Source organism: Myotis daubentonii, chromosome 10, assembly GCF_963259705.1.
Source record: "Myotis daubentonii chromosome 10, mMyoDau2.1, whole genome shotgun sequence".
NCBI classification, from domain to species: domain Eukaryota; kingdom Metazoa; phylum Chordata; class Mammalia; order Chiroptera; family Vespertilionidae; genus Myotis; species Myotis daubentonii.
The window spans coordinates 7,068,201-7,094,933 of NC_081849.1; the positions used below are offsets into that span (position 1 = coordinate 7,068,201).

General features: G+C 47.2%; 2 protein-coding genes across 7 annotated transcripts in view; one reads left to right on the forward strand and one right to left on the reverse strand.

The window, feature by feature from the left end:
* The first annotated feature begins 880 nt into the window (after positions 1-880).
* On the forward strand, positions 881-23,213 carry GBX1 (gastrulation brain homeobox 1). The gene is made up of 3 exons (XM_059711453.1): positions 881-1,406; positions 16,304-16,306; positions 22,658-23,213. Exons 1-3 carry the CDS (start codon positions 881-883, stop codon positions 23,206-23,208), a joined length of 1,080 nt encoding a protein of 359 aa, XP_059567436.1. The 3' UTR covers positions 23,209-23,213.
* Positions 23,214-25,213: 2,000 nt separating this feature from the next.
* AGAP3 (ArfGAP with GTPase domain, ankyrin repeat and PH domain 3) overlaps positions 25,214-26,733 on the reverse strand; it is a 55,220-nt gene continuing 53,700 nt past the window's right edge. For all 6 annotated transcript variants that reach the window (XM_059711458.1, XM_059711459.1, XM_059711456.1 and 3 more), the window contains 2 exons: positions 26,080-26,335; positions 25,214-25,908 (listed from right to left, as the gene is read on the reverse strand). In XM_059711458.1, coding sequence (XP_059567441.1) covers positions 25,702-25,908; positions 26,080-26,335 — 463 coding nt within the window. In that variant the 3' untranslated portion in view covers positions 25,214-25,701. The remainder of the gene's footprint in view (positions 25,909-26,079; positions 26,336-26,733) is intronic.

Genomic DNA, 26,733 nt, shown 5'->3' on the forward strand with positions numbered 1-26,733 from the left:
GAGGAAGAGGAGGAAATGAGGGTTCCAAGGAAGGAAGAGCCAATGCCAAGAGAGACCAGGGGAGAGAGTGTGGATGGGGCTGGGAGGACACGACCAACTGAGAAGGAAAAGGGCCGATGTGAGTGGCCCTGAGCCTCGGTGCCCCGCTGCGGAGTGCGCCCCCTGCCGGCCCGCCCCGCCGCCCAAGCGGGCACCGAGGTGCTGTCTCGTCTGCCCCTCTGGGCTTGCTTTTGGAGCTGCCAGGTCTTTCGCCCCAGGGGCTGGGACACCGGGAGACTGGCTTGGGTCGGACAGAGGGCAGCAGCCTGAGCCGGGGTTGGCTGGGGGCTGGGGCACTTCGGTCTGAGCCTGCCCCTCACGGCGCGCCCTCCTTGCCTGCCGCTCCGCGCCCAGTCCACACCCGGCCGATTGGGCTAGGTCGGGGCGGGCTGGGTGGAAGGAGGGGCACTGGCCCAACAGCTGCAGCCGTCTTCTCGTTGGCCGCAAACTTTCACAAAGCGGTGTGTCCGGACTCATCAATCTCCATTAATAATAGTTGGTTGGGCCGCGGGGGGCGGGCGGGTCGGGCCGCTGGGAACAGGCTCTGCTGAGGGAGCGGGCGGGCTCCGCAGCGGGCGGAGGGAGGAAGTGAAGCGTAATTTGAAGAAGATGGATGAGTCCGGAGGGCGACACCCCCAGCCCGCCCGCTCGCCCGCCCCCTCCCTCCTTATGAGAGAGAGGGAACGCGGCACGGGAGCCACACTGCGCTGAGCCCGAGCCTCGCGCCACCTCGGCCCGGGAGCCAGGAGCCAGCTCTGCGTGTCCGCTCGGGCGCCCGAGCCGCGGGGCGCACGGCGGTGCCCAGAGGGGACTCCCCGGGGCGGCCACAGCTCCCAGCGCCATGCAGAGAGCTGGAGGCGGAAGCGCCCCCGGGGGCAGCGGCGGGGGCAGTGGTGGGGGCCCGGGCACTGCCTTCTCCATTGACTCCCTGATCGGGCCACCGCCGCCACGCTCTGGCCACTTGCTCTACACCGGCTACCCCATGTTCATGCCCTACCGGCCCCTCGTGCTGCCGCAGGCGCTGGCCCCTGCGCCGCTCCCCACCGGCCTCCCACCCCTCGCCCCGCTAGCCTCCTTTGCCGGCCGCCTTACCAACACCTTCTGCGCCGGGCTGGGGCAGGCTGTGCCCTCGATGGTGGCGCTGACCACCGCGCTGCCCAGCTTTGCAGAGCCGCCGGACGCCTTCTACGGGCCCCCAGATCTCGCTGCTGCTGCTGCCGCCGCCGCCCGAAACAACCCTGAGCCCGGCGGCCGACGCCCAGAGGGTGGACTGGAAGCCGAAGAACTGCTGCCGGCCCGGGAGAAAGTGGCAGAGCCCCCACCGCCCCTGCCTCCGCACTTCTCAGAGACTTTCCCAAGTCTGCCGGGTAAGTGCTGGGGCTGACCAGGGAGCCGGGCGGGAGGCTCCTTACCGGAAATCCCAACATCAGGCTACTCAGACTGGGCACTTGGCCTGGAGCCCTGGAATCCCAGGCCCCCCAAATGGCGGGTTCTGGGAACCACCTCCGGTTCCCTTCATACAGAGCACTTCTAAATCCCAGAATCGCAGCCCTGCTCTGTCTCCAAAGTGCCCGAAGCCTCGACAAAGACTTCCAAATTAGTGTCTTTCCTTTCTGCATTCTAGTCCTCAAGCCTTGGCTCTGCCGCATCTTCTTTTCAGAATCCCTTCATTTTCCTCAGATGCTGGGAATAGAGAAGCTGCAAGTGTGGGATTCCTGAGGACAGCAGCAAGACCCCAGGGTGAGGGTACATTGGGGCAGCTGTCAATTAAGAGGGGGGCACTTCTGGCTTCTGAGAAGGTTGTATTGACCCCAAATGGGCTCTGTGGATGCAGGGGGCAAAGGGAGGGTCTTAAAGTGGTGGTGACCATGTTGATGACCCATCTTCATCTTAGTAGAAGAGGTCACTTCTGAACTGGCATATTTAGAGCTAAGCCGTAATAACTGAGTAGTGGCCCTAAGGAAACCTTAGCTAGCAGGGGGCTTAGCACCTGCTGGACCAGGGCTCACTGGGATGCCAAGAGAGAGGTTGGGCTGGGCTGGGCTGGGTGCAGCCCAAAAGCCTGGAGTCAAGAATTCAGCTAAGATTCTGGAACTAGGAGATTCAGCTAAGCTAATGCAGGAACACTGGGTCCTCCATGGGAAGAAGATGCCCTCTAAATAGAGACAGGGTGTATTAAACTGAACCCTGTTTAGAATAGATCTATTTAGAGAGCTCCTGACTTCCTATTTATTGATCCTTCACCCTTAGTAGCCGAAAAAGCTTCTCCCCATCCAGAGACAGATCCGGGTGTGCTGACATCCAAAGCTTATACAGTTTGGTGGGCCCTGTTTAAGAAAAATAAGGGCCACATGCAAGTGCAGGGTTCCTGAATCTTAAACTTCTGTAGCATCAGGATAGATCTGCCTTTGCTTAACCGTTCATCTCAACCAGCTTAGTAGTGACCCATGGAGGCATGGGGGCTGATTCTAGTGAAGACCAGGAGGAGATGCAATAATTTTTTGCCCTTTGCCAGGAGAAGGCAATTCCTGATCATAGGTTTCTGGGCCCTTTCTTGAAATTGACCTTTGGAGGCAATAGGAGCAGAAGAAGAACCAGACACACCTAGGGAAGAGATAAGCTGTGGGGGAGGAGAAAGGAAGACACCTCAGTTCCAGAGAACTGAAGGGGAATATGCCCAAACCATGGAAAAACAAGCAGCTTGTCCTACTCTCTCAGGTTTCCCTCAGTTCTGATATTGAACCATTTGTAAAATGGGTGCTCTTTTCTGACGCAGATAGAATATTGGCTGTAAAGCCAGACACTGAGAGAGAGAGAAAGGAATAAGCGGAGGAAAAGAACAGAAGAGAAATATTGAGGAAGGAAGAATAAGGGAAAGTAACAACAAATGAGCTTTACACCCAGATTATCCAAAGAGAGAGTATTAGAAAGGAGAGAGCTGTCTATTGGAGGAGAGATGTACAAGGGATTTTTAGCAGGGCTAGATGAAAAATGAGCACTATCTGGATCAGAAGTGTGTGGATCAGAAAGAGTTCTGTCTTGAGAGGACTGGATGAGAGCTAAATAAATATACAGGTAGGAAACGGGAAAGTTTCAACAGTAGGAGTAATTTTTAAAAAGGTTTTTCAGTACTAGAAGTAATGGGAAACTAGAATTTATATAAAGAGAATGATGAAGGAAAGATCATCCTCTGAGGAAAATGTTGGAAGCAAAAAAAGAAACTTACTCTTAGAGTAAAGATAAGAAATTTCTTTGCTAAGAATGATGTGAGGGGCCTGGCTGGTTTGCTCGGTGGATAGAGCATGGGCCCACAGACTGAAGGGTCCAGGGTTCAATCCCAGTTGGGGCTCATGCAGGAGGCAACCAATTGATGTGTCTCTCACATCGATGTTTCTCTCTCTCTCTCTCTCTCTCTCTCTCTCTCTCTCTCTCTCTCTCTCTCTCTCTCTCCCTCTCTCCCTCTCTCTCTCCCTCCTCCACCCTTCCACTCTCTCTCTCAAAATCAATGGGGAAATATCCTCAGGTGAGGATTTAAAAAAAAATGAGGGGAGGAGTCCTTACAGAGTAAAAATTTTGAGAAGTGCTGGAGTGAAGCTAATCATTCATATTGGGAAGAGATACACAGAAAGGGTCTACAGGGGGGTTTCTGGGGCACAGCAGTAAGGAGAGATTTCAGAAGAAACATTCCAAGAAGATAATGAGTAAGAGATCTTATCTGTGACTGCTACTTCTTACCACTTCCAGTACAAACTTTCCCAACTCTCCTCACCATGCCATTCATACCCATCTGCCCAGTCTTGATTCCCCCCTAAAATAGTTGGGACGAGAAAAGGCAACCCCAGAAATGTTGGACATAATATCAGTTTGAGGAGTGATGATGACACATGGCCCATTGCAAAAGTGGTGAGAAAATAAATGTATCATTTTGAGAATTGTATTTTAGTTTTTGTGTGAAATAAGAGAGTTCTCTGCTTAAATAATGGGATTGAAACCTCAAAATGAGAAGAATTTGGAGAAAGAATTCTATCTTTAAAATGACAGAGGAGGAGTTTCTGTCCTAGTATGAATAGGAGATATTGGTCTGAAATTATTAATTTACATTAGTTTAGCATTTTACAATTACTAGCCCCTTTAAATGAAATTATAGTGAAGATAGGCCAATTTAGCAAATGATGAGTGAACTTCCTTTTTTGGGGAATTATAAGGACATTTTTTAAAAAAATTGCTGAGAGTTGAAACAGATACCACCCTACAAGAATTGATGAGGAAGAAACTTTATTATGCTTTGATTGAATGGATAGAAGCTATATTGTAGGCACAAAGAAATACTGTGTACAGAAATAATGAGGTAGAAAAGGTATCGATAACGGCAGATTGAAAATAATTCTAAGTTTGGAGTATGGGAAGCAGTGAATGTAATTGGAGAAGGTGTGATACAAGAAGAGAGAATTTTTAATTAGTAGGGAAGATTTAAAAGTATGCATCAATAGAAAAGTCCAGAGTAGTGCTGTCTAGCAAGCCATTTATGTAATTAAAAAATTTTATTAGCCATGTTAGAAAGGATAAAGAAATAGGTGACATTAACTTTAATATTTTATTTAACCCAATATATTCAAAATATTATTTCAGCATTAATCAGTGTTCAATGAGATGTTTTATATTCCCTTTTCATATTAAGTCTTGGAAATCCAGTGTGTATTTTACACTTCCAGTGCATCTCAATTCAGACTAGCCATGTTTCTAGTGGTCAGTCGCCTCATGTGACCAGTGGTGACCATATTCAACATAACAGATCTAGAGAATCGTAAGAACAGTCATATGAACATGATGGGGGAAAAGGAGCTTTGAATTTCAGTGAATAGTGAAGTCCTCCATGTTAGGAACAATGGAGCAAAGAGAGCGGTAAGCTCTAAATGACAGGAAAAAGGATAATTCTGCCTTGATTGGGATGGGCAGAGATGATCTTGTGTGTGAAGGTGTGTGTGAGCTAAAGCTGAGGGAAATCTAAGCTAACTTGAAGATGTGGTACAAATACACATTCCAGAGATTACAAGTGAGGAGGATGCTATGTGCTGGGGGAATGAAGAAAAAGAGCTGTCTGTTTGGATAAATGCAGAAGAAAACTTTAAATTGGGGGTGTCTAGAGCAATGATTCCTTCAGAGAAAAAAAGAATTAGGTTATCTGGAAACAAATATTTAAGAAGTGAGGGATGGTAGATAACCCACATATAATTTTTGTATAGATGGTAAAAATATAGTAAGAGATTGATAGCAAAGATTAGTTGCGTATGGTAAGGAAAAGAAAACATTTGTAGTTGAGATGATATAGAGAAGAGAATGTGATGGGACAAACCTGAGAGAAGGCAATGTAGTGAACATTATGTTTTAAAATTAAACAGAAAAAGATTTGCTAATTTCTGAATAGAGATTGTCAGTAATAATGGAAATCATGCCAGAAGACCAGGAAACTTAGGAGCATGATACTGTATTTGAGTGCTGATTGCTGTAAGCCAAGCACCTGATTGTAGCTAGACTATGTTACATGACCATCAGTTAATTTCCTTTTTAAAACTATATATTTTTAATTGATTTCAGGGAGGAAGGGAGAGGGAGAGAGAAAAACATCAATCATGAGAGAGAATCATTGATCAGCTCCTCCTACATGCCCCACACTGGGGATCGACCCCACAACCCAGGCATGTACAGTAATTGAAGTGTGACCTTCTGGTTCATAGGTCAATGCTCAACCACTGTGCCACACCAGCCAGGCCAGATTCAAAGTCTTATAATTTCTCCAGGCTTCAGTTTCCTCATCGATAGCATAAAAGTTTTGGTTCATACCCTGGCCGGTGTGGCTAAGTGGTTTGAGCATCAGCCTGAGCACTGAAGGGTCACAGGTTCAAGTCCTGGTCAAGGGCACATACCTGGGTTGCAGTTCGATTCCCAGCCCTGGCCTGGACAAGTGCAGGAGGCACCCAATCAATGTTTCTCTTTCTCTCTCTCTCTCTCTCTCTCTCTCTCTCTCTCTCTCTCTCTCCCCCTTTCTCCCTTCCATTCTCTCTAAAAATCAATGGAAAATATATCCTCAGGTGAGGATTAACCCCCCCCCAAAAAAGTTTTGGTTCAGGTGATTTAAAAAAAAATTTTTTTATTGATTTCAGAGAGGAAGGGAGAGGGAGAGAAAGAGAGAAACATCAATGAGAGAGAATCATTGATTAGCTGCCTCCTGCACACCCCCTACTGGGGATTGAGCCTGAAACCCGGGCATGTGCCCTTGACAGGAATTGAACTTGGAACCCTTCAATCTGCAGGCCAATGCTCTATCCACTGAGCCAAACCAGCTAGGGCTCAGATGATTTTTAATATTCCTTTCAATTCCATAGGATAAAAGCTTCTCTTTAAAGCCTCCATGTTTGCAATATGGTTCTTAATATGGACTTCATGCACCTCTTGTGAGGGGATCTGTTAATTATAGACGGGGGGGAAATTACATTGTTATTTTTATTAACTTGTAACTAAATTTGGTGCTTCCTTTAATTATAAATGTAGGCCAGAAACCATAGTAGTTTCAACAATACCTGAGATTTTTGTCACCAGTAGAAATCATAGATATTTTTCATAGAAATTTACAGTCTTTGGAGGCATCTTTTTGTTTAATAAATTAATAAAGAAATATGATTAGTCAGGCCAGTGTTGCTCAGTGGTTGAGCATCGACTTATGAACCAGGATGTCATGGTTCGATTCCTGGTCAGAGTACATGTCCAGGTTGCGGTCTCAGTACCAAGTAGGGGCCTGCAGGAGGCAGGCAATCAATGATTCTCTCTCATCTATCTTAAACATCTAAAAGCATTATTCTGAGGAGTTTATAGGCTTTATCAGACTTCCAAGGAATTCATGGCACAAAAAAGGTTAAGAATCCCTAGCTGAGATCTCAAAAATGACAAGAGGAAAATTTTATTAGGCTTGGAATGGGATACTGGGATACCTTATACATGGTAAAGGTAAACCTTGGGAGGGATGGAAGACAGGAGAGATCTATGCAGTGGTATATGTAAATAGGGAGATATCCTATATAATAAATGCCTAATATGCTAAGTGTCTGGTCTTCCAGTCATCCATTTCAACCAGTCAAAGCATAATATGCTAATAATATGCTAAGGCCACTCAACTGCTCGCTATGATGTGCACTGACCACCAGGGGGCAGATGCTCTGACTGGTAGGTTAGCTTGCTGCTGGGGTCCAACTGATCCGGACTGAGCAAGTCGGGCTGGACATGCCCTGGAGCCCTCCTGCAGTCCCTCCCCAGTTGGCCAACCTCCTACATCCCTTCCCGGCCCTGATTGTGCACTGGTGGTGTCCCTCGGCTTGGCCTGTGCCCTCTCGCAATCCAGGACCCCTCAGGGGATGTTGGAGAGCCAGTTTCAGCCTGATCCCACAGGCCAGGCTGAGGGAACCCACTGGTGCAAGAATTCATGCACTGGGCCTCTAGTATATTATAAATGACTAGAGGCTCAGTGCATGAAATTCATGCACTAGTAGGGTCCCTAGCATCTGCCAGCTGGGGCCTCCCTTCCCCCAGCCATCCCACCCCCTGTATGAACTCCTGGAAGAACTCTGGTCAAGGGACAATTTGCATACTATGCTTTTATTATATAGAATTAGGAGGATAATTCTTAGAGTCATGGGCAAGAATAGTCTATACAGGGAATAATGGGAAAGAGGCAGTAATTGGATATGTTTTTATTGAATTTTTAGAGAGAGAAAGAGCGAGAGAAACATTGATGTGAGAGAGAAACATTGATATGTTGCCTCTCGTGTATGCCTGACCAGGGATTAAACCCACAACCTAGATGTGTGTCCTGACTGGGAAGCCAACCTGAAACCTTTTGGTATATGGGACGACGCTCCAACTGAGCCACCCAACCAGGACAAATATTTAATTGGAAATAAGGATGAATATAGTATGAGCAGTGCTTTGCATCGAGAGTGATGTTAGGAAACTAGGGAAGTATTTTGCCTTGGAAGTAACGGGGAAAGGATCTTTGTGGTGAAACTGATTGGGAATTAGGAAATAGAAATGTGAGAAGTAATGGAGTAGATGTACAAAAAAGAGAGACACTTAAATAGAGATGATGAGGAGAGTTTGGTGGAAGAGAACTTTTAGCTAGGGGAATGGGGAGATGCCCCATGTTGAGGCCGGAAAGAAGACCCATATCCGAACCAGTTGAAAGGACAGAGCTCTAGCCCAAACCGGTTTGGCTCAGTGGATAGAGCGTCGGCCTGCGGACTGAAGGGTCCCAGGTTCGATTCCGGTCGGGGGCATGTACCTGGGTTGCGGGCATATCCCCAGTAGGAGATGTGCAGGAGGCAGCTGATCGATGTTTCTCTCTCATCGATGTTTCTAACTCTCTATCTCTCTCCCTTCCTCTCTGTAAAAAATCAATAAAATATATTTTTTTTTTTTTAAAAAAGGACAGCGCTCTATATGCAGGTGGTGGTACCACAGCTGCAGTGGTCACGATGGGTATGAAAGAGATCTGGATTAAGAGTGGCAAAGAAGTTTGGATGTTTTATTGGAAATATGGTCAACCTGGGAGAAAGTTATCAGCTTAGAGTAATGTGGGAAAAAATATTGATGTACTAATTAGGAGAAAGAATGACAGAGAAAAGAGATGCTTGAATTTAGTGTGATAGAAGAATGACCTGCACAGGCTGAAATAAATTGTAGTAAGAAGCTACAATATTGCACTACAAGTAATTTCCTTCCTCTCATGGAAGAGAAAGGAATAATCTTCAAGTGATGAAATGAAAAATCTGTATTAGAATCAGGAAGACTGCAGGGCAGAGACCAGGGTTCTAAGGAAAAAGCACTTTGTGAAACATGAGTACAGGAGAAACAGGACAATACTTTGGAACTGGGGATAATAGTAGATGGACTTCTTTTTTAAAAAAATATATTTTATTGATTTTTTACAGAGAAGAAGGGAGAGGGATAGAGAGCCAGAAACATCAATGAGAGAGATTGATCAGCTGCCTCCTGCACGCCCCCCAGTGGGGATGTGCCCGCAACCAAGGTACATGCCCTTGACCAGATCGAACCTGGGACCCCTGAGTCCGCAGGCCGATGCTCTATCCACTGAGCCAAACTGGTTCGGCGTAGATGGACTTCTTGACTGTGATTCCTGGGAAATCCTATCTAATAAAAGAGAAACATGGTCATTAGCCGTACATCCGCTACCCTTCCCATTGGCTAATCAGGGTGATATGCAAATTAACTGCCAGCCAAGATGGCGGCCGGCAGCCAGGCAGCTTGAAGGGAACATGAGGCTAGCTTGCTTCAGTGATGGAGGACTCCAACGTTCCCCGCCTGCTGCTGCTGGCCTCTGAGCTTGCAGTTTGAAACATTGTTACAAATATAGAAGCTAAACAAAACCCCAGAAACCTGCTTTCAGCCAGCCAGGATCTCAGAGCTGGAGTTGAAACAGTGTTTCGATTATAGAACCCAAACAAACCAGACACCTGCTTTCAGCAGCCGAGGCCTAAGAGCTGGAGCCAAGCCTCAGAGCTAAAGCTGGCCCAGAATAAAAAAAAGAAAAAAAGGAGCGGTTGGGAGCTTCCGTCACCCGCCAGCCTGAAAACAGTCCTCAGCCCCTCACCCAGACTGGCCAGGCACCCCAGTGGGGACCCCCACCCTGAAAGGTGTGTGACCAGCAGCAAACAGCCATCATCCCCTCATCCAGGCTGGCCAGGCACCCCAGTGGGGACCCCCACCCTGATCCAGGACACCCTTCAGGGAAAACCAGCCGGCCCCCACCCGTGCACCAGGCCTCTATCCTATATAGTAAAAGGGTAATATGCCTCCCAGCACCAGGATCAGCGGAGCCGCGAGGCCTTCTGGCACCGGGATCAGCATGACAGGGGGCAGCGCCAAACCCCCTGATCGCCCTGCAGCTCTGTGTGTGACAGGGGGCGGGGCCACAACCTCCCTATCCACCCTGCTCTGTTCGTGACAGGGGAAGGCGCCCCAACCCCCTGATCAGCCCTGCTCTGTGTCTGATAGGGGGGAGCTCCCCAACCCCCTGATCGCCCTGCGGCTCTGTGTGTGACAGGGTGCGGTGCCCCAACCCCCTGATCGGCCCTGCTCTGTGCCTGATAGGGGGGAGCTCCCCAACACCCTGATCGCCCTGCGGCTCTGTGTGTGACAGGCTGCGGTGCCCCAACCCCCTGATCAGCCCTGCTCTGTGTGTGACAGGGTGCGGCGCCCCAACCCCCTGATCGGCCCTGCTCTGTGTGTGACAGGGTGCGGCGCCCCAACCACCCCCCATGGGCCCTGCTCTGTGTGTGACGGGGTAGAGCCATAACCTCCCCATCGGCCCTGCCCTGAGTGTGACAGGGTGCGGCGCCCCAACCCCCTGATCCACCCTGCTCTGTGTGTGACAGGGGACGGTGCCCCAACTCCCCTATTGGCCCTACTCTGTGAGTGACAGGGGGGAGCTCCTTCCTCAACCCCCTGATCGGCCCTGCTCTGTGCGTGACAGGGGGAAGCTCCCCAACCCCCTGATTGGCCCTGCTCTGTGCGTGACGGGGGTGGCACCGCAACCTCCCCATCAACCCTGCCTTGAGTGTGACAGGGGGCGGCGCCCCAACTCCCCAATTGGCCCTGCTCTGAGCCCGACCAGGGGCTGCACCTAGGGATTGGGCCTGCCCTCTGCCACCCGGGAGCAGGCCTAAGCCAGCAGTTCGTTATCTCCCGAGGGGTCCCAGACTGCGAGAGGGCACAGGCCGGGCTGAGGGACGCCCCCTCCCCGCCGAGTGCACAAATTTTTGTGCACCGGGCCTCTAGTGGTATTATAATAGAACAGAGAAGATGGAACTGTGTTGGAAGCAATGGGAAGAGAAGTGATGCAGAGGTATACTGGAGGGAGAGAGGAGGAGAAAATTATCTTGAGAGTGAAGGTCAGAAGCACTGAGTGCTGGGCTAGATGATAACTATTCTATAAGTTATAGCTAGATATTAGAAGTATGTAAGTACGTGACCTTGGCCAAATCACACCACTCTGTGTCTTAGCTTCCTCATCAGTAAAATTAGGGTTTGAATTAGGTGATCTATAAGCTCTACAATTCTGTTTTATCTATAAGGATATCTTAATGAGTTGTTTCCTTAAAAAAAAGGTCATCCTGAGCAAAAAAATTGGGTGAATTTCTATACTTCTCAATGCTGAGTTGTCGTGGTAGCTGATGAGGATATGTATGTCTTGAGGTAAAATCAGGACTGGGCTTTAGGATAGAAAAGGCATTGTCATCTGGGGTCGGGGAGGTGTCAACTCAGCTGTGGCTGTGTACAGCCTTCAGATTAAATGAGATGGAGAAACGTGATAAAGGTGGGAGTTGATCTTATCCAGGCCAAAAAGATTGGGCATCAATTGTGACCGACTTTATCTGGTGGGCAAAAGAGCAGTGCCCACCAGGGAGTGAGAAAAAAAAAGTTATGTTGTGGAATCAGTTCCTGACTTTCTATATTATGTTTCCAATTGGTACAATATTTATCATAGGGTGACATCAGGAATCAGTCTCTCCACTCAGTGTTGAAGAGATGTGGTGTGGTGCAGAGGAAGGAGTACCGGAGTACCTTTGGATACAGATCTTGGTACCACCCTTTCTTTGTGACCTAAAGCAAAAAACTAACCTCTGCAGTCTCAGTTTCCTCACCAGTAAAATTAGTGCAATAATACTTACCTCATAGAATTAAGGACTAAACGAGGAGATATTTGTCTAGCATCCTAACATAATAAGTGTGCAAAAAATTATCAGTATTGTCCTTGTTCTGGAAATGGATGGGGCGCTTTCCTGGGAATTAAGTTGGGAAAGACATCTTCTCTAGGAATTGTTTAGGATAGATGATACTCTCTGTACTGATAGGGACAAATATTTCTGGGAGTGATGATAGAAGTAGCACTGTATTCTGAGAACTATTCATATGGGGAATGCCAGGAGAGAACATTGTATGAATCTAATAGGAGTAAATTTTGTCTCTTGCCTTTCCTTCCTTCTTTTTTTTTTTAAATTTAAATTTTTATTGAATTTATAAAAATGGTGACATTGATTAATAAAATTATATAGGTTCCAGGTATACAATTTTATAATACACTAGAGGCCCGGTGCATGAAATTCGTGCACTGGAGCTGTCCCTCAGCCCGGCCTGTGCCCTCTTGCAGTCTGGAAGCCCTTGGGGGATGTCAGTGGGACATCCTTAGCACTGCTGTGGAGGTGGGAGAGGCTCCCCCCACCACCACTGCACTCGCCAGCCATGAGCCCGGCTTCTGGCTGAGCAGTACTCCACCTCTGGGAGTGCACTGACCACCAGGGGGCAACTCCTGCATCCAGCGTGTGCTCCCTTGCATATTAGCCTTTTATTATATAGGATCATCCTGTATATTGTATTGTTTTACCACCCTAAGTCATGTATCTTTCCATCACAATTTATCCCCCCTTTACCCTCTTCTACCTTCCCCCACCCCCTTTCCTTCTGGTAATCACTATACTGTTGTCTGTATCTATAAGCGGTTTGTTTTTTTTGCTTAACCCTTCATCTTTTTCACTCAGACTCTCAACACCCCTCCCTTCTGATGGCTGTCAGTCTGTTCTCTGTATCTAATGTCTGTTTCTATTTTATTTGTTAGTTTACTTGTTCATTATATTTCACACGTAAGTGAAATCATATGGTATTTGTCTTTCTCTAATTGGCTTATTTCGCTTAGCATAATGCTCTCCAGGTCCATCCATGCTGTCTCAAAGCATAAGAGATCCTTTTTACAGCTGCATAGTATTCCATGGTGTAAATGTACCACAGCTTTTTTTATCCACTCATCAACTGATGGGCACTTGGGCTGCTTCCAAATCTTAGCTATTGTAAATTGTGCTGCTATGAACATAGGGATGCATATATTCTTTCGAATTAGTGTTTTGCATTTCTTCAGATATATTCCCCAAAGTGGAATTTCTGGGTCTTTTTCTCCCTCCTTTTGGTTTCCATGTCTCACATTTTGGCATCTCCTCTAGGTCCCAAGGCTGCTGAAAGCCCTTCTGCTGTGTCCCCCTGGCACCTATTCTTCCTTTCTCGCCATTAAAAACAAAACAAAAAAACAAACAAACAAAACCATCTCCTTTTTTTCTTCATCCAAATTCCTTTTCTCTCATATGTCTGATCTCAACTTGATGTTAGGAGCAAAGCCAATGAATTAAAATTAATTCATACTCAAATGGATTAATGAGATTTTTTAAAAATCCAAATGAATTTCAAACTGGTGGAATTTTAGGAGGTGGTATTATAAATGATTTCAGGTAATGTGGGAAAATGATTATTATTATCATTTTTAATCCTCACCCAAGGACATTTTCCTATTTGGTGAGAGATGGGGAGAGAGAAAAACATTGATGTGAGAGAGACAGATCAATTGGTTGACTCCCGAATTTCCCCCCTGACCAGACAGGGGGCCGAACCTGCAGTTCAGGTACATGCCCTTGACCGGGAATTGAACCCTCAATCCTTCAGTTTGAGGCTGGCACAGAGTTGTAAACTAACCACTGAGTACACCGGCCAGGGTGAAAAATTATTTTTGATGGGAAGTTATGGGAGTGAGGTGGAGATGCTTACTTTCCCTGGGGGTAGGGGGTGGAATAAGCTAGTTACAGCATTGTATGTAGTCAGAACTCTTTGAGTTGCTAGTGACAGCAGCTCAACTCTAATTTAAGCTAAAATGGGCAGTTATTGATTCACATGACTTTGAAGTACAAGAATGCAAATAGTGCTATTATTTTCTTCTTGTTCTCAACTTGTCTCCTTTCTCTGTTTTCACCTCATTCTCTCCATATGAGAGGCAGGAGGAGGAGTGTGGCACAAGCATAAGCTGATCTAAGTTTTATAATCCTATGTTGGGACCCCAGTGGGTTCTAGCACATATCAAATCCTAGGATGGTTGATTAACTAGCTTGAATCAGGTCCCCAGGGAGATGGGATGTTAGGATTGGTCAGATTCAGGTCCCATGCCTACATTTCACTAAGGTGGAGGGATGTGATTGACAGCCCCACTGTACTGGATAATAGGTGAAAAGCAGTGCCCAAAGGAAGGGGTGCTGTGAGTGAACAAAGGGGGAAGGGATGCTGGGCAGACAAAAACAAACCCCAAACAGATACCTATCTCAACCAGAAAGAAAAAAAAAGAACCGACCTTTAACTCCTTTTCATTATTAGGGAGGAAAGCCTTCTCCCTGGCTAGATAAGGAGTCCTAGGGAGTGATAGAAGAGATACCCAGAGTGAGGCCTGAAGAGAGTTCTGTAATGAGGAAGGTAGAGAGAAATGAAGATAGTAGAAAATTTCTATTCCTCAATGAGGCTGATTCTTGTACAAGAAAGAGCTGTCCTTGAGGGATGAGGGAGACAGTTGTAAACTAGGAGCTAGAGAAAATTTATATTAAAATGAAGCTGTTTCCAGAGTTTGACAACATTATTTTTAAATGAGAAAATACATTTCTAAATAAAAGGAATGTTGACTGGATGGATTATATCATCAAACCAATAATGACAGAAAAAAATATGAGAAAGATCTGATGGGAATTTTGTTTTGGGAAATGAGAGAAATATCCTGTTAAAGGACAATATTAGGCTAGAGCTCTGCAGTGATAAGTGAAAGGGATGAGGTCTAACTTAAAACTAGATTTGATAGGAAGGTTATTTATCTGATGATACATCTAGGGAAAGGACTTTTACTTCAGGTGGGAGGGGAGAAAAGATATTTTACTGCAAAGAATAAAAGAGCATTGACTAAAGGTGTAGGAGACTAAGGTTTAGACATGGCTCTGTTCCTAGCTATGTGACTTAAGAAAAACATTTTAATCTTTCTGAAACTCAGTGTTTTCACCTGAAAATAAGGTTACCAACCTCTCATTGCTATTAATAATAGGTTCTACTCCACTTCAGTGAGTTGCTTGAAGATAAAATAATACATGTGAAAGTGTTTTGGAAAGCTGAGGTGCTCTTGGCACTGGCACCATTAGTGTGCCATGAGAGGAGCTCTGAGCTTGAAGTGGTGGGGACATTGTCCTGAAGTTGTCATGAAGGTGGGAGGGACTCTGGATGGTCGAGATGCAGAGAAAATTCATGTCAAACCTGGAGCCAAGAATGCTGAAGAGCCCTGGGAAAAGGAGAGAGAGGGAGGAAGGGAGGAAGGGAGGGAGGGAGGGAGGGAGGGAGGGAGGGAGAGAGAGAGAGAGAGAGAGAGAGAGAGAGAGAGAGAGAGAGAGAGAGAGAACCTAAATTATAGAGAGGAGTAATAGCAAATTGGGGGACATGAAATGGATGGGTTACTGAAAAACAAATTGAAACTAAGCTAGTTGTGCCCTAGCCAGTTTTGCTCAGTGGATAGTGTCGGCCTGTGGACTGAAGGGTCCTGGGTTCGATTCTGGTTCGATTCTGTACCTGGCTGGGGCACGTGCAGGAGGCAACCAATCAATGTGTTTCTTTCATATCAACATTCATAGCTCTGTCTATCCCTCTCTTCCACTGTCTCTAAAAATCAATGGAAAGCCCTAACCGGTTTGGGTCAGTGGATAGAGTGTCGGCCTGTGGACTCAAGGGTCCCAGGTTCGATTCCGGTCAAGGGCATGTACCTTGATTGTGGGCACATACCCAGTAGGGAGTGTTCAGGAGTCAGCTAATCGATGTTTCTCCCTCATCGATGTTTCTCTCCCTTCCTCTCTGTAAAAAATCAATAAAATATATTTTAAAAACTCAATGGAAAAATATCTTCTGGTGAGGATTAAAAATAAATAAACAAATAAAGTGGTAACTGTGATGGCAATAAATGGGTATATTGGGGGGGGCGGGGAGAAAGTAAGCTAGTTGCTATAAACAATTGGAGTAAGTACTGTCTTTGAAAAGAACAGAGCAATAATTCTATACTGGGCTTGATGATGAGATGAGGATTTAGAAATGAGAGTGGTAGCAAACACCCCTTTTATGAGGTATGACCTGCATTTCTTCTCACCTCTTGACAACAACTTCCTCCATTGGTTCTGTATTCAGGAAACTGAGGAGGTGACCTGATCAGTAGGATCAGGAAACTCTGTGTCCTGAGAGTGGCTGGGGAGTGTGAGGGTAGTTCATCTTTGAAGTACAGGGAAGAGAAGTCAGAATTGAGTGAATGGGGGAGAGACTTCTCTTCAGTGGGTTGTAAAGACTATTGATTTTATATAAGCTAGGACAGCAGGTGGATGAGGGATGGCACAGGGGCCCTGTGAGTTCCTGTAGCTGGACTCTAACTAAAATGGTTCTCCACTCCTGGGCAGTTTTCTGTGCCACAACCCAGGCCACCATCCTTGGTGACCACAGCTGTGGGATTCCCCTCTAGATGGTGAGAGCCAGTGCTATTAATTCTTTCTACTGGAAAATACCTATCATGGGTTCTTTGGTCCTTGATTTCTTCTCCAGCCTGACTGGACCATTACCAAGATGGGGCTTCTCTGTCTCTGGAGCTGCTTCCCTTCCTCTTGGAAGGAGGCCCCAGGCAAGGGTATCCCTGTAGCCTGGACACTACTCTCTGGAGTGGGATTAGTGCCCTGGCATGGACTCTACAACTAATTGCGGTTCAAAATTTGTGATTTCTGGTTCTTAGTGTAATAGCAACGACAAGGAGAGTTCACATGAACTCTGGATAATCCTAATAACCGATCTGCCCCACATTATTCCTCCTGAACAGACACCAAGCTTTTTTCACAGACTCGAGACTTACCCATAGGGAACAAGTTTTAAATGCATATATTCTTCTATTACCAGTAATAACATTTTCATGCACAAAGGACAGAATCTTTCTTTCTGTTTGGCTTACCTACCTAGCTCAGGCAAATTGTTTCCAATTTCAAGTTTTCCTTTTGGTGAAATTATTGTCATCAGAATCTTTATTTCCCATGTAAAATTTCAATGTGGTCTTGTTTTGTTGATCAAGGTTTTTTGTTCATATCAACCAGTTATAGCACCTGCAGTTAGAATTTTACTTTTATGGACATTAAACCTAACAAGTCCAATTATTCTAAATCAAATTATGCAAATTGAAATTTTATCAAAAAGTTTTGCTTTTGTTTTTAGTCAACACATTTTTCTATTGCAATTTTCATTTGATTTGATTTGACTATGTTACCATTAATATAACATATTATAAATTGGATAAAGGGAAATAGTTTGTATTTATTTCTTAGTTAACTCAATAGAAAATAATAAGCTGTTTCACGATTGACACATTGCAAAGGATTGGGTTAATGTCTTGTTCCTTCAATTCTTCTGAATATGTCTCTATCGCTTTGGGTATTACATTCTAATGTGCTCCACTGTTGGTGGAGCAAAGGGAAATTGGCAGGGCTAAAATGTTTTGCTTTGCTCCAAATGCATCAATGTTTAGGTAAAGAAGGTAGGGGTGTATGTGCGTTTTTAAAGCTTTTTGCTATTTTCTTTCTTCCTTCTCTAAACTTTTTAGCTCTTTTAGTTTCTCTGATTCATCACTTAATTCTTTTACCCTCCTTCTCTCATGACCCACTCCTTTCTGCCAACTTTTCTTCTCTCACCCACTCCTTCTCAGTCCTACTGTCCCAGACTCTTGTTTAGCTGCATTTCCCCCTCTCGGTTGCTTTCTTTTTTACCCCACCTCCATCTCCTTCTAAGAGTTGCTTATCAGAGCCTTCAATGTCATGATTGTAAAGACTCAGAGAGAAACTCCTGCCCTGCCTCTCAGCATCCCCCTGGGATCAAGTAACCAAGAGAGGCTGTGAATCTGGGGTTCTTGTCTGGCTTTGAAAGCAGCACTGAGGGTGGCCCACTTATGGGGGCTTGATTTTATGGAATCTGTCTGAAGACAGAGGGATGGATGATGTGATCTCAGGAGGGCCCTGCCAGATCGAGGAACCTGGGAGCCTCATCTCAATCCTCATCCATTTAGATTTATTGGACACCCCTTGGGTATTCAGAACTGTGCTAACTGACTTCATCTTTCAAGCCCTTTTAGCAGCTGTTTAAAATATTGTAATCCAGTATTTGCCTTTTTAGCAGCTGTTTAAAATATTATAATACTGGGCAGAGTTTTTACAAGCTTTTGTGTGGTTTTTGTTATTATTTACGACAAACCATGTTTTAAAAATTAGAAGTTAAAAGATTTAGTAATAATGTTGGAGATTGTCCTTCATTTCTTTTAGCAGACAATCCTATAGGTTACTACTACATATGGATTCCTCTCCAGCTACTGTGAGACCTGAGGGCATGCTGAGCAGTGGGCAGGATAATATTCATGGAGAAGATGCCTTATGCGCACTAGAACTGGCTTGGATTGGGGCTGTGGAGAATATCTTAGGAGAGACATGGGAAAGGAAGGACCAAGGGCAAGAGAGCAAGCTTGGGAACAGTTCTCTTATTTAGTCAATAAATATTTATTGAGTGCCTACTCTGTGCAGGTAATTTTCTAGATACTGAAGGTATAACAGTGAAAAAATATATTAACAATGTCTACCTTCATGGGGTTTATCCTATCTAATAAAAGAGAAAAATGGTAATTGGCGTATGACGATACCCTTTTCATTGGCTAATCAGGGCTATATGCAAATTAACTGCCAACTATGATTGGCAGTTAACTGCCAACTAAGATTGGCAGTTAACTGCCAACAAGATGGCGGCTAATTTGCATATGTAGGCACAATGCAGGGAGGCGAAAGGGAAAGCAGGAAGAAGCCCCCTGCCACTGACAGTGATCGGAAACCCAGGGGGGAGCTAAGAGCTGGGGGGCAGGGCAAAGGCGGCCCTGGGGCCGCCTTGGCCCTGCCCCCCAGCCATGATCGGAGAATCAGGCGCCTTTGCCGCCCTGGCCAGTGATAGCAGGAAGTAGGGGTGGAGCCAGCGATGGGAGCTGGGCACGGTCGAAGCTGGCAGTCCCAGGAGCTAGGGGTCCCTTGCCTGGGCCTAAAGCATAGCCCACGATCGCGGGGCCGCTGCAGCTGCGGGTCCCCGCTGCCCGGGCCGGATGCCTAGGCCAGAGGCCTCAGGCCTGGTCAAGGGGCCGATCCGGTGATTGGTGATCGGAGGGTGATGAGGGTCAACTCCTCTGGCCGAGGCATCAGGCCTGGGTGGCGGGCGGAGCCGGGGATTGGGGGGATATGATGGTCCCCTTGCCCAGGCCTGAAGCCTGGGTCAGAGGCGTCAGGCTTGGGCGGGGGGTGGACCAAGCGATCAGAGGGAGATGGGGGTCCCCTGCTCAGGCATGATTCCTGGGCCAGAGGCCTCAGGCCTGGGTGGGGGCCAGAGCCAGTGATCAGGGGGAGATGGGGGTCCCCTGTCCAAGCCTGACACCTCTGGCGGAGGCGTCAGGCCTGGGCAAGGGGCCAATCAGGCGATCGGAGGGTGATGGGGGTCAACGCCTGAGGGCTCCCAGTATGTGAGAGGGGGCAGGCTGGGCTGAGGGACACTCCCACACACACACCCAGTGCACGAATTTCGTGCACCGGGCCCCTAGTATTCTAATAAGAGGAGAGAACCAACAAAATCAATGAAGTTGGTGATTTGTACTATAGCAACAAATAAAGCACAGATAGGGAGTATTGGGAGTCTTAATTTTAAAAGGGTGATAAAGTAAAAACCTAAGGAGACAGGATATGAGCCAGTGCAAAACTCTAGGTGAGAGTATTTATGTATTCCAGAGAGAAGAACCTGGATAGGGGGAGAAGGCAGGGCAGAGAAACCAGTTTAGAGAAAATGCCAATGAACCAGGGGAGAGATGATGGTGACCTGGACTAGCTGGATACAGAGGTGGTGGTGAGAAGAGGTCAGGGTCTGTATTTTAAAGGCAGCAACAAGACCAGGACTTGCTGGTGGATTGGACAGGGTTTGGTTTGAACAACAGGGAGGATGGAGTTACCATTAACTGAAATGGCAAAGATGTAGGTGCATGTGGGGAAGAACTAGCGTAGAAGAAAGATCACAAGTTCCATCTGGGACTGTTACGTTTGCGCTCTGGAAGTGGAAAGTGGAAGATGTGTGAGGAAGCCCTTAGTGCTGGGGTGGGGAACTTTTTTTTCTGCCAAGAGCCTTTGGATACTTGTAGCATAATTTGTGGGCCATTTGGATATTTCTATCATCATTCTTGGGCCATACAAAATTATCAACTTAAAAACTAGCCTGCTATATTTGGTCAAACATTTAATTAACTTACTCCTAATGCCTGGCAGGGCCAGACCAAATGATTTTGTTGGTGTTATATAGCACACAGGCTGGACATTCCCCAGCCACCCGTCTTAGTGAAATGAAGGAAGAAACCAAGGTTGTGAATCTTACAGTAAATAAAATGGACTTGGCTAGGGAAAAGGGAGAACGTGTGGGGTGATAAGAGGTGCGTATCATGAGGAGCACCTTATAATATGTGAAGTGGGGTGCTCATGAAGCGTGGCCAGCTGTTAGGGAGAGAATGAGGACCACTTGCTGGTGAAAAGCAATGAATAGTCACATAGGAAGGCTGGATAAGCCTCAGCTGGGGTGTGCCACATAGGTTTTGAGGTTAGATAAGAATGAAGTACCACAGGGAGAAAAGGTGCTGGCCTGGGGTATAAAAATACCCTTGAGACTGGCTGGCATGGCTCAGTGGATTGAGCATCGTCCCATGAACCAAGAGATTGCTGGTTCGATTCCCAGTGAGGATACATGCCCAGGATGTAGGCTGGATCCCTAGTGGGGAGTGTGCAGGGGGCAGCCGATTGATGTCTCTCTGTCATGTTTTGCTATCATTGATGTTTCCATCTTCTCTCCCTCTCCCTTCCTCTATCTCTAAAAAATCAATAAAAACATTTTTTAAAATACCCTTGAGGTATGAAGAAGCTAATTGAGGTGGAAGTGGGTGATCTGGATATGGTCGAGAATTTTGGCCTCTAAGGATAATGTCAGTGTGGCTCTTAAGGAAAAGGAACAGGCGTAGATTGCATCAGTGAGAGGAAAGGGACAACTCTGGGATGGGGAAGGGGATTGAAATTTACTGGGCTGCTACTAGAGGCCCTGATTTCTGCTGACTTGAAGGCAGATGGGGAGGGGTTTGAGGAGAGCAGCAGGTAACCTCTGAGTGCTGAGAGGTGTTCTAGCCGTGTGTACATGTGCACACTTCTTTTCCATATAAGGGACTTCATTCCCTGAAGTTATTTTACTTTGGGTTGTATTCACAACCTTGGAGTGTGCTTATGAGTGTACGTGTGACATGTGGGTGTAGATACATGTGCTCCCAATTTGTGAAGTGCTCCCCACTTTTACACACTAAACTCTATTGGTAAGGAGCTGTTTACAGATTATTCATTTTTCTCTTCTCTTTCCTATTTGTTGGTTTTCTTGTGATTTTTTTGTTGTTTCACTGCTTATTGGTCCTTTGGGCAGAAAACAAGGGATTTTGTAAAACTCAAACATTGAAAACATTTACAATGCATTATTTGCATTATAAGAATAAAAATGTCAGTGGATAGAATAAAAACCAATGGTTCAATTAAATTTTAGAATTATATATGGGTTAAAATGTTTATGTGGCTGTGATTACAAATAATCAGTAATCTACTAAATGAATCAAAATTTCGTTTTCACCATCTATATTTTCCCTTGCTGCATTTTTATTTCTTCCCATATTCCTTCCATGTTCCCAGCTGACATCAAGCTCAGGGTCCTCAGGATTCTGAACTTAAGCAGAAAGCAGCTGTTTGTGCTGCTCAGCAACCTTAACTGGGAAAGAGGGAAGGTGGGAAAGCGATGACATCATTTTTTAAACAAGGAGAAGGAATGAAAGGGACTTAGGAGACGAAGTAATTGGAAGAAAAGTCTGGTCACTGATAAGCCATGTGGCTGGGAGGGTTCCCCATTGTGGGCTGGATGGTCTGATTAAGGTAGATTGGGAAGGAGTGCAGTAAGGAAAATTCCTGATTCCCAGGTCCTTGTGTTACATTTCTATGACCTAGATTTTGGGAATAGAGTGAGGATGGGGAATCACATGACCCTGAAATTCCCATCTGGAAATGAGATTCTAGATTTAAGGAAGAGGGAAGACAGAAGAGAAGTCAACACATAGCTCTTCCACTGGGTCTGGTTGGGATTCCTAGAATAACAAAGGCTGGTAGCCCCCGTCCTGCAAAAGTAAGTTCTCCTATATTGTTCATTCCTGCCACAGCTACTGGAAGGATCCTAAGCCAGGTCCCCTCCTACTTTACTCTGGGGCCTGAGGCTGCGTGGTCTGGGTTTAGAGGAAGCGGGGAAGGTAGTGGGTAGGCAGAACTGAGGTAGGGTGTGGGAACGTGGAGGGGACACAGTCCTGGGAATGGTGTTCCTTTGACAGACGCGTGTTGCCTGCCCCACTTTACTTTAGTGAAATCTGTGCTGGTTAATACCTTTCTTCCTATTTCTTTGTCTTCCCTGAACTTCTTCCATCCCCATCTCATCCCCTCTACATCTGTCTCTCTTCCTGCTGTCGTTCTGGCCATGCCTGGTCATGGTTTCATGTGCCTCTTCCAACCTGTCTCTTTTCCTACCGTCTCCCTCCCTGTCCATTGGTTTTCACTCCCCACAGAGGGGAAGGTGTACAGCTCAGATGAGGAGAAGCTGGAGGCACCAGCAAGAGACCCAGCAGGCAGCGAACAGGAGGAAGAGGGCTCGGGCGGTGACAGTGAGGACGACGGTTTCCTGGACAGTTCTGCAGGGGGCCCGGGGGTTCTCCTGGCACCTAAACCGAAGCTAAAGGGAAGCCTGGGGACTGGAGCCGAGGAGGCAGCCCCAGTGACATCAGGAGTCACGGCTCCTGGGGGCAAAAGCCGGAGGCGCCGCACAGCATTTACCAGTGAGCAGCTTTTGGAATTGGAGAAGGAGTTTCATTGCAAGAAATACCTGAGCTTGACAGAGCGTTCCCAGATCGCCCATGCCCTCAAGCTCAGTGAGGTGCAGGTCAAGATCTGGTTTCAGAATCGGAGAGCCAAGTGGAAGCGCATCAAAGCTGGCAATGTCAGCAGCCGTTCTGGAGAGCCCGTAAGAAACCCCAAGATTGTTGTGCCCATACCTGTGCATGTCAACAGGTTCGCTGTGCGGAGCCAGCACCAACAAATGGAACAGGGAGCCCGGCCCTGAATGGGGCTCTTGAGGACTTCAGAAGGCAAAGGATTCATTTCCTGGGCTTGCTTAGAGACTGGATTATGGCTCTGTGGACCAGGGAGCTACCACTATGATTCTGCCCTAGCAGGGGGCTCAGTTGGCAACTCACTTAGCTCTAGGTATGCTCTCCTGGCAATCCGAGATATGGGCACGTGTCCTCGAGCCTATTCCAGAGACCCTCAGGACTGGGGCTTCAGGATTGAAGGGGCTTGGGTTCTCATTGCCCAGGAGCTTTTGGGACTGAGGTGGACTCCTGGGGAGGTGTTGGGTTCTAAAATGCCTAGGGCCTGAAAGGTTCCTGGAATCACTTCTGACAGGGGTGGGGAAGAATCCAGGGTAATGACCAGCCAAGCTGATCACAACTCCTTATTTATTTTGTGTAAAGTTTGTATATGTGGATCTATCTGCCTCTGTCTGTCTGCACTGAGAGGGCTTGGGAAAGTTGTTTCCTCAATCCTTAACCAGAGTTTAGTTCCATCTTACTGCCTCGGAGTGGTTACCGTCTTGCCTATCTATAATACAAGGACATGCAGAGAAACTAAATGGAACCGTCACTAGCCTCCTTAGAAATTTAACACACACCATCTCTTCTCATGTAAACTACCTCCACATCTGTTCTTTCCCAGCCTGGGGTCTGCCCACTGTGCACCTTTAGACTTCATGTTCCTAACGTGGTCCTTTACTGTCTACCCATTAAACAGGCAAGCTTCATCATCTCAGGCCTCCTTCTTTGGAAGAGTTGGCAGATTTAGAATAGAGGACTCATTCACATTTGTATTAGGACAGGAAATGAAGTACTTGGCCCTAGTTTAGCTTGGGTGTGTCCAGGCCCTCTCTAACTAGGTAGATGATAGCAGTTGGAATTTGTTAGTGACTGGCAGGCAGGTGTGTGTGTGGGTGGGGGGAGGGCGGGCGGGTGCTGGCTCACCCTCATCACCTGTGAGCTCATTAATCTTTATCTATGCAGAGGACACAGCAGCTAAGTGCATCTGCCACCATTTAGTATCCCAGACATGAGGGCATAGAGTAAAAGACACATTTCTAGTTATTTCTTATGGCATTAATTGTGGTTTCTCCTCCCAATCACAGCATTTGTGAAGTTTGGGATACCAATCCTCTTGTTATAAAATGAGATTGGTTGAGAAGGCCCACGGCAAAGTGGAGGAGGCAGAAAAGAATCTGTGATGGTTCTGGAAGGGTATGTACTGTAGGGGAAGCTAGAGATAGGAATGAGGCCTTGGGGTTGGAATTCTATGAGCAAATTAAGGAACAGCGTTAGTGGGCACGGTTACAGACCCTAACTTAGCAAGTTCTTACCCTTCAAGGACAGGTACAGGAGGATTTCCCCTAGATCTTCTTTCTAACATAACTAAGGGAGAGAGGGAAAAGCAGAGGCTCTGAATTCTAGCCCAGCCTGGCAAGATGGTGGGACTCAAGGTAACTCTTCTGCCATCAGTGACCTATCACCTCCCCTTTCCTTAAAAGCAAAGGCTAGGCATCCGTGCGGAGAGAAGCGCTGCCCTAGTGAGCACCAAGCCACTCCTCCTGCGGCACCCTCAGAGCTCTCCTCCGGTGCACTGACTCGTTTCCTTCCCTGTGTGGGCTAGTTCCCATATTCTCAGAAAGGGGAACAATGCTTATATCCTCTCTTTGGGTGAACTTTGGCCAGTACAAGTCATGGCAGGAGGTTACTGGATAGAATGTTGATGAAAATAAGACTAACTTGGAAAAGTGGGGGGTGGAGGTGAGTAGAGAATGCAGCAGGAAGCTTCCAGAGCTCTGTATCACCTTGTCCAGACTCACTGCCAGTGGTGCTGACAAACTCAACTACACCTGCGGCAAAAGAGGGCTGAAAGCGATGTTCATGGAAGGCTCAGGAAAGACAATCCGAGAGTACGGAGAGCAAGCATGAGAAGATGGGGCAAAGAGGTAGAAGTGAGGGCATCTGGAGAAGGGTAGAGATACAAAAGGGGGAAACAAGACCACACAGTCTGGTTTATTGGCTCATCATACACTCACACCAAATATGTACACAAACATAAATATTTGAATGTACAAATTTACATGGGACTCACAGATCACCCCCTTGTATTTCATCCAGCACCCCCAACCTGTGCTTTATCCAGGCTCCACTTTGAGATGAAGTTCGCAGGGGGCTGGCACTGGAGGGTAGCAATCTGGAGGAGGGAGAGGTCCTGCTCCCCTCTCCTTACAGGTACCTCCAAAGGGTCCTGTCCCTTCTCAATGGCACCGTAGGGCAAAAGGCTAAATACCTCCACCCCTCTGTGCTGCAGCTCAAATCCCAGACGTCTCCTCTGATCTGTCGCCCCATTTAGCTGTTTGTCTGTCTCCTTCTTCCTTTTTGCATGTCTCTACTTCTCAGTCTCTGTACTTTGTTTTCCCCAGTGCCTATTGGGAGGAGGCACCCAGGGTATGGAGTCCTTCTGACCACTGCCCTCTTCCTGGGCCTTAAAGGAGGCTAGGGCTTCGGTGCAGCTCAGCAGAGGTGTTGGTGCCATTGGCAGGCTCTCTGCTGGGGGTAGGTGTTAAGCCACAGCCCTCCCCAGGGCAGCCATGCTGGATCAAAATGTCTGCACACTCCTGGCTTCCAGCCCTGCGAGCATAGGCCAGTGGAGTCAAGCCCCGGGCATCCCGACTCCTCACGTCCACTCCATACTGCAGAAGGAAGCATATTTTCAGTTGGTGTGACATGGCAGGGAAGATAGGTTCTTGGGGAGGAAAAGGAGAGGTGGCTTTCAAAGGTCTGGGCTAAAAAGGATGTCAGGGCAGGTCAGAGGAGCCTGCAAGGGTGGGACTCGGAAGGCAAGGAGGGAGCCCAGGACTCACCCAGATGAGCAGCTGTGTGAAGACAACATTGGCCATGGCACTGGAGAGATGCAGAGCCGTCCGCCCGTCCCCATCCCCATAAGTCTCGTTCACCTCCTCCTTGGACCCATGTGCCAGAAGCATCACCAACAACCGCAGGTCGTCCTCCACCACGGCCCGGAGCAGCTGCTGCCCCAGTGGCACATCTGAGCTCGGCAGTGGGGCCAGGAAGAGCTTCTGTTCGTACTTGGCCCGTATCCAGCGCTCCTTCTCCTCTCTGAAAACACGGGCCCATCAAGGCATGAGTGAGGAAGCCAGGGCCAGGGAGAGTGGTCAGGAAATCACATCAACACCCAAAAGGAGAATAAGGGAAAAACAGCGGGAGAAGGTGTCAGGGTAGAGAAAAGAGAAGCCTAAGAGATCAAGGGCACACAGAGGGGCAGTGGGCAATGCAAAGGGTGTGGAAGAAGAAAGGAAGGAAGGCTGAAGGGAGGCCCTGGGGACAGCAGTGATGCAGAGGGCCGGAAGGGCAGGAAGATTCCAGGCAGGCTCGTGTGGCAGCTTATCTGGTCCTGCTAGAATAAAGGGGATAGGAGACTGTGCTGGGGGCCCACCACTATCCTATCTACTACCCATTCTCCCCATCTCAGAGCTCAGGCTGGGCCTTTGCACCAC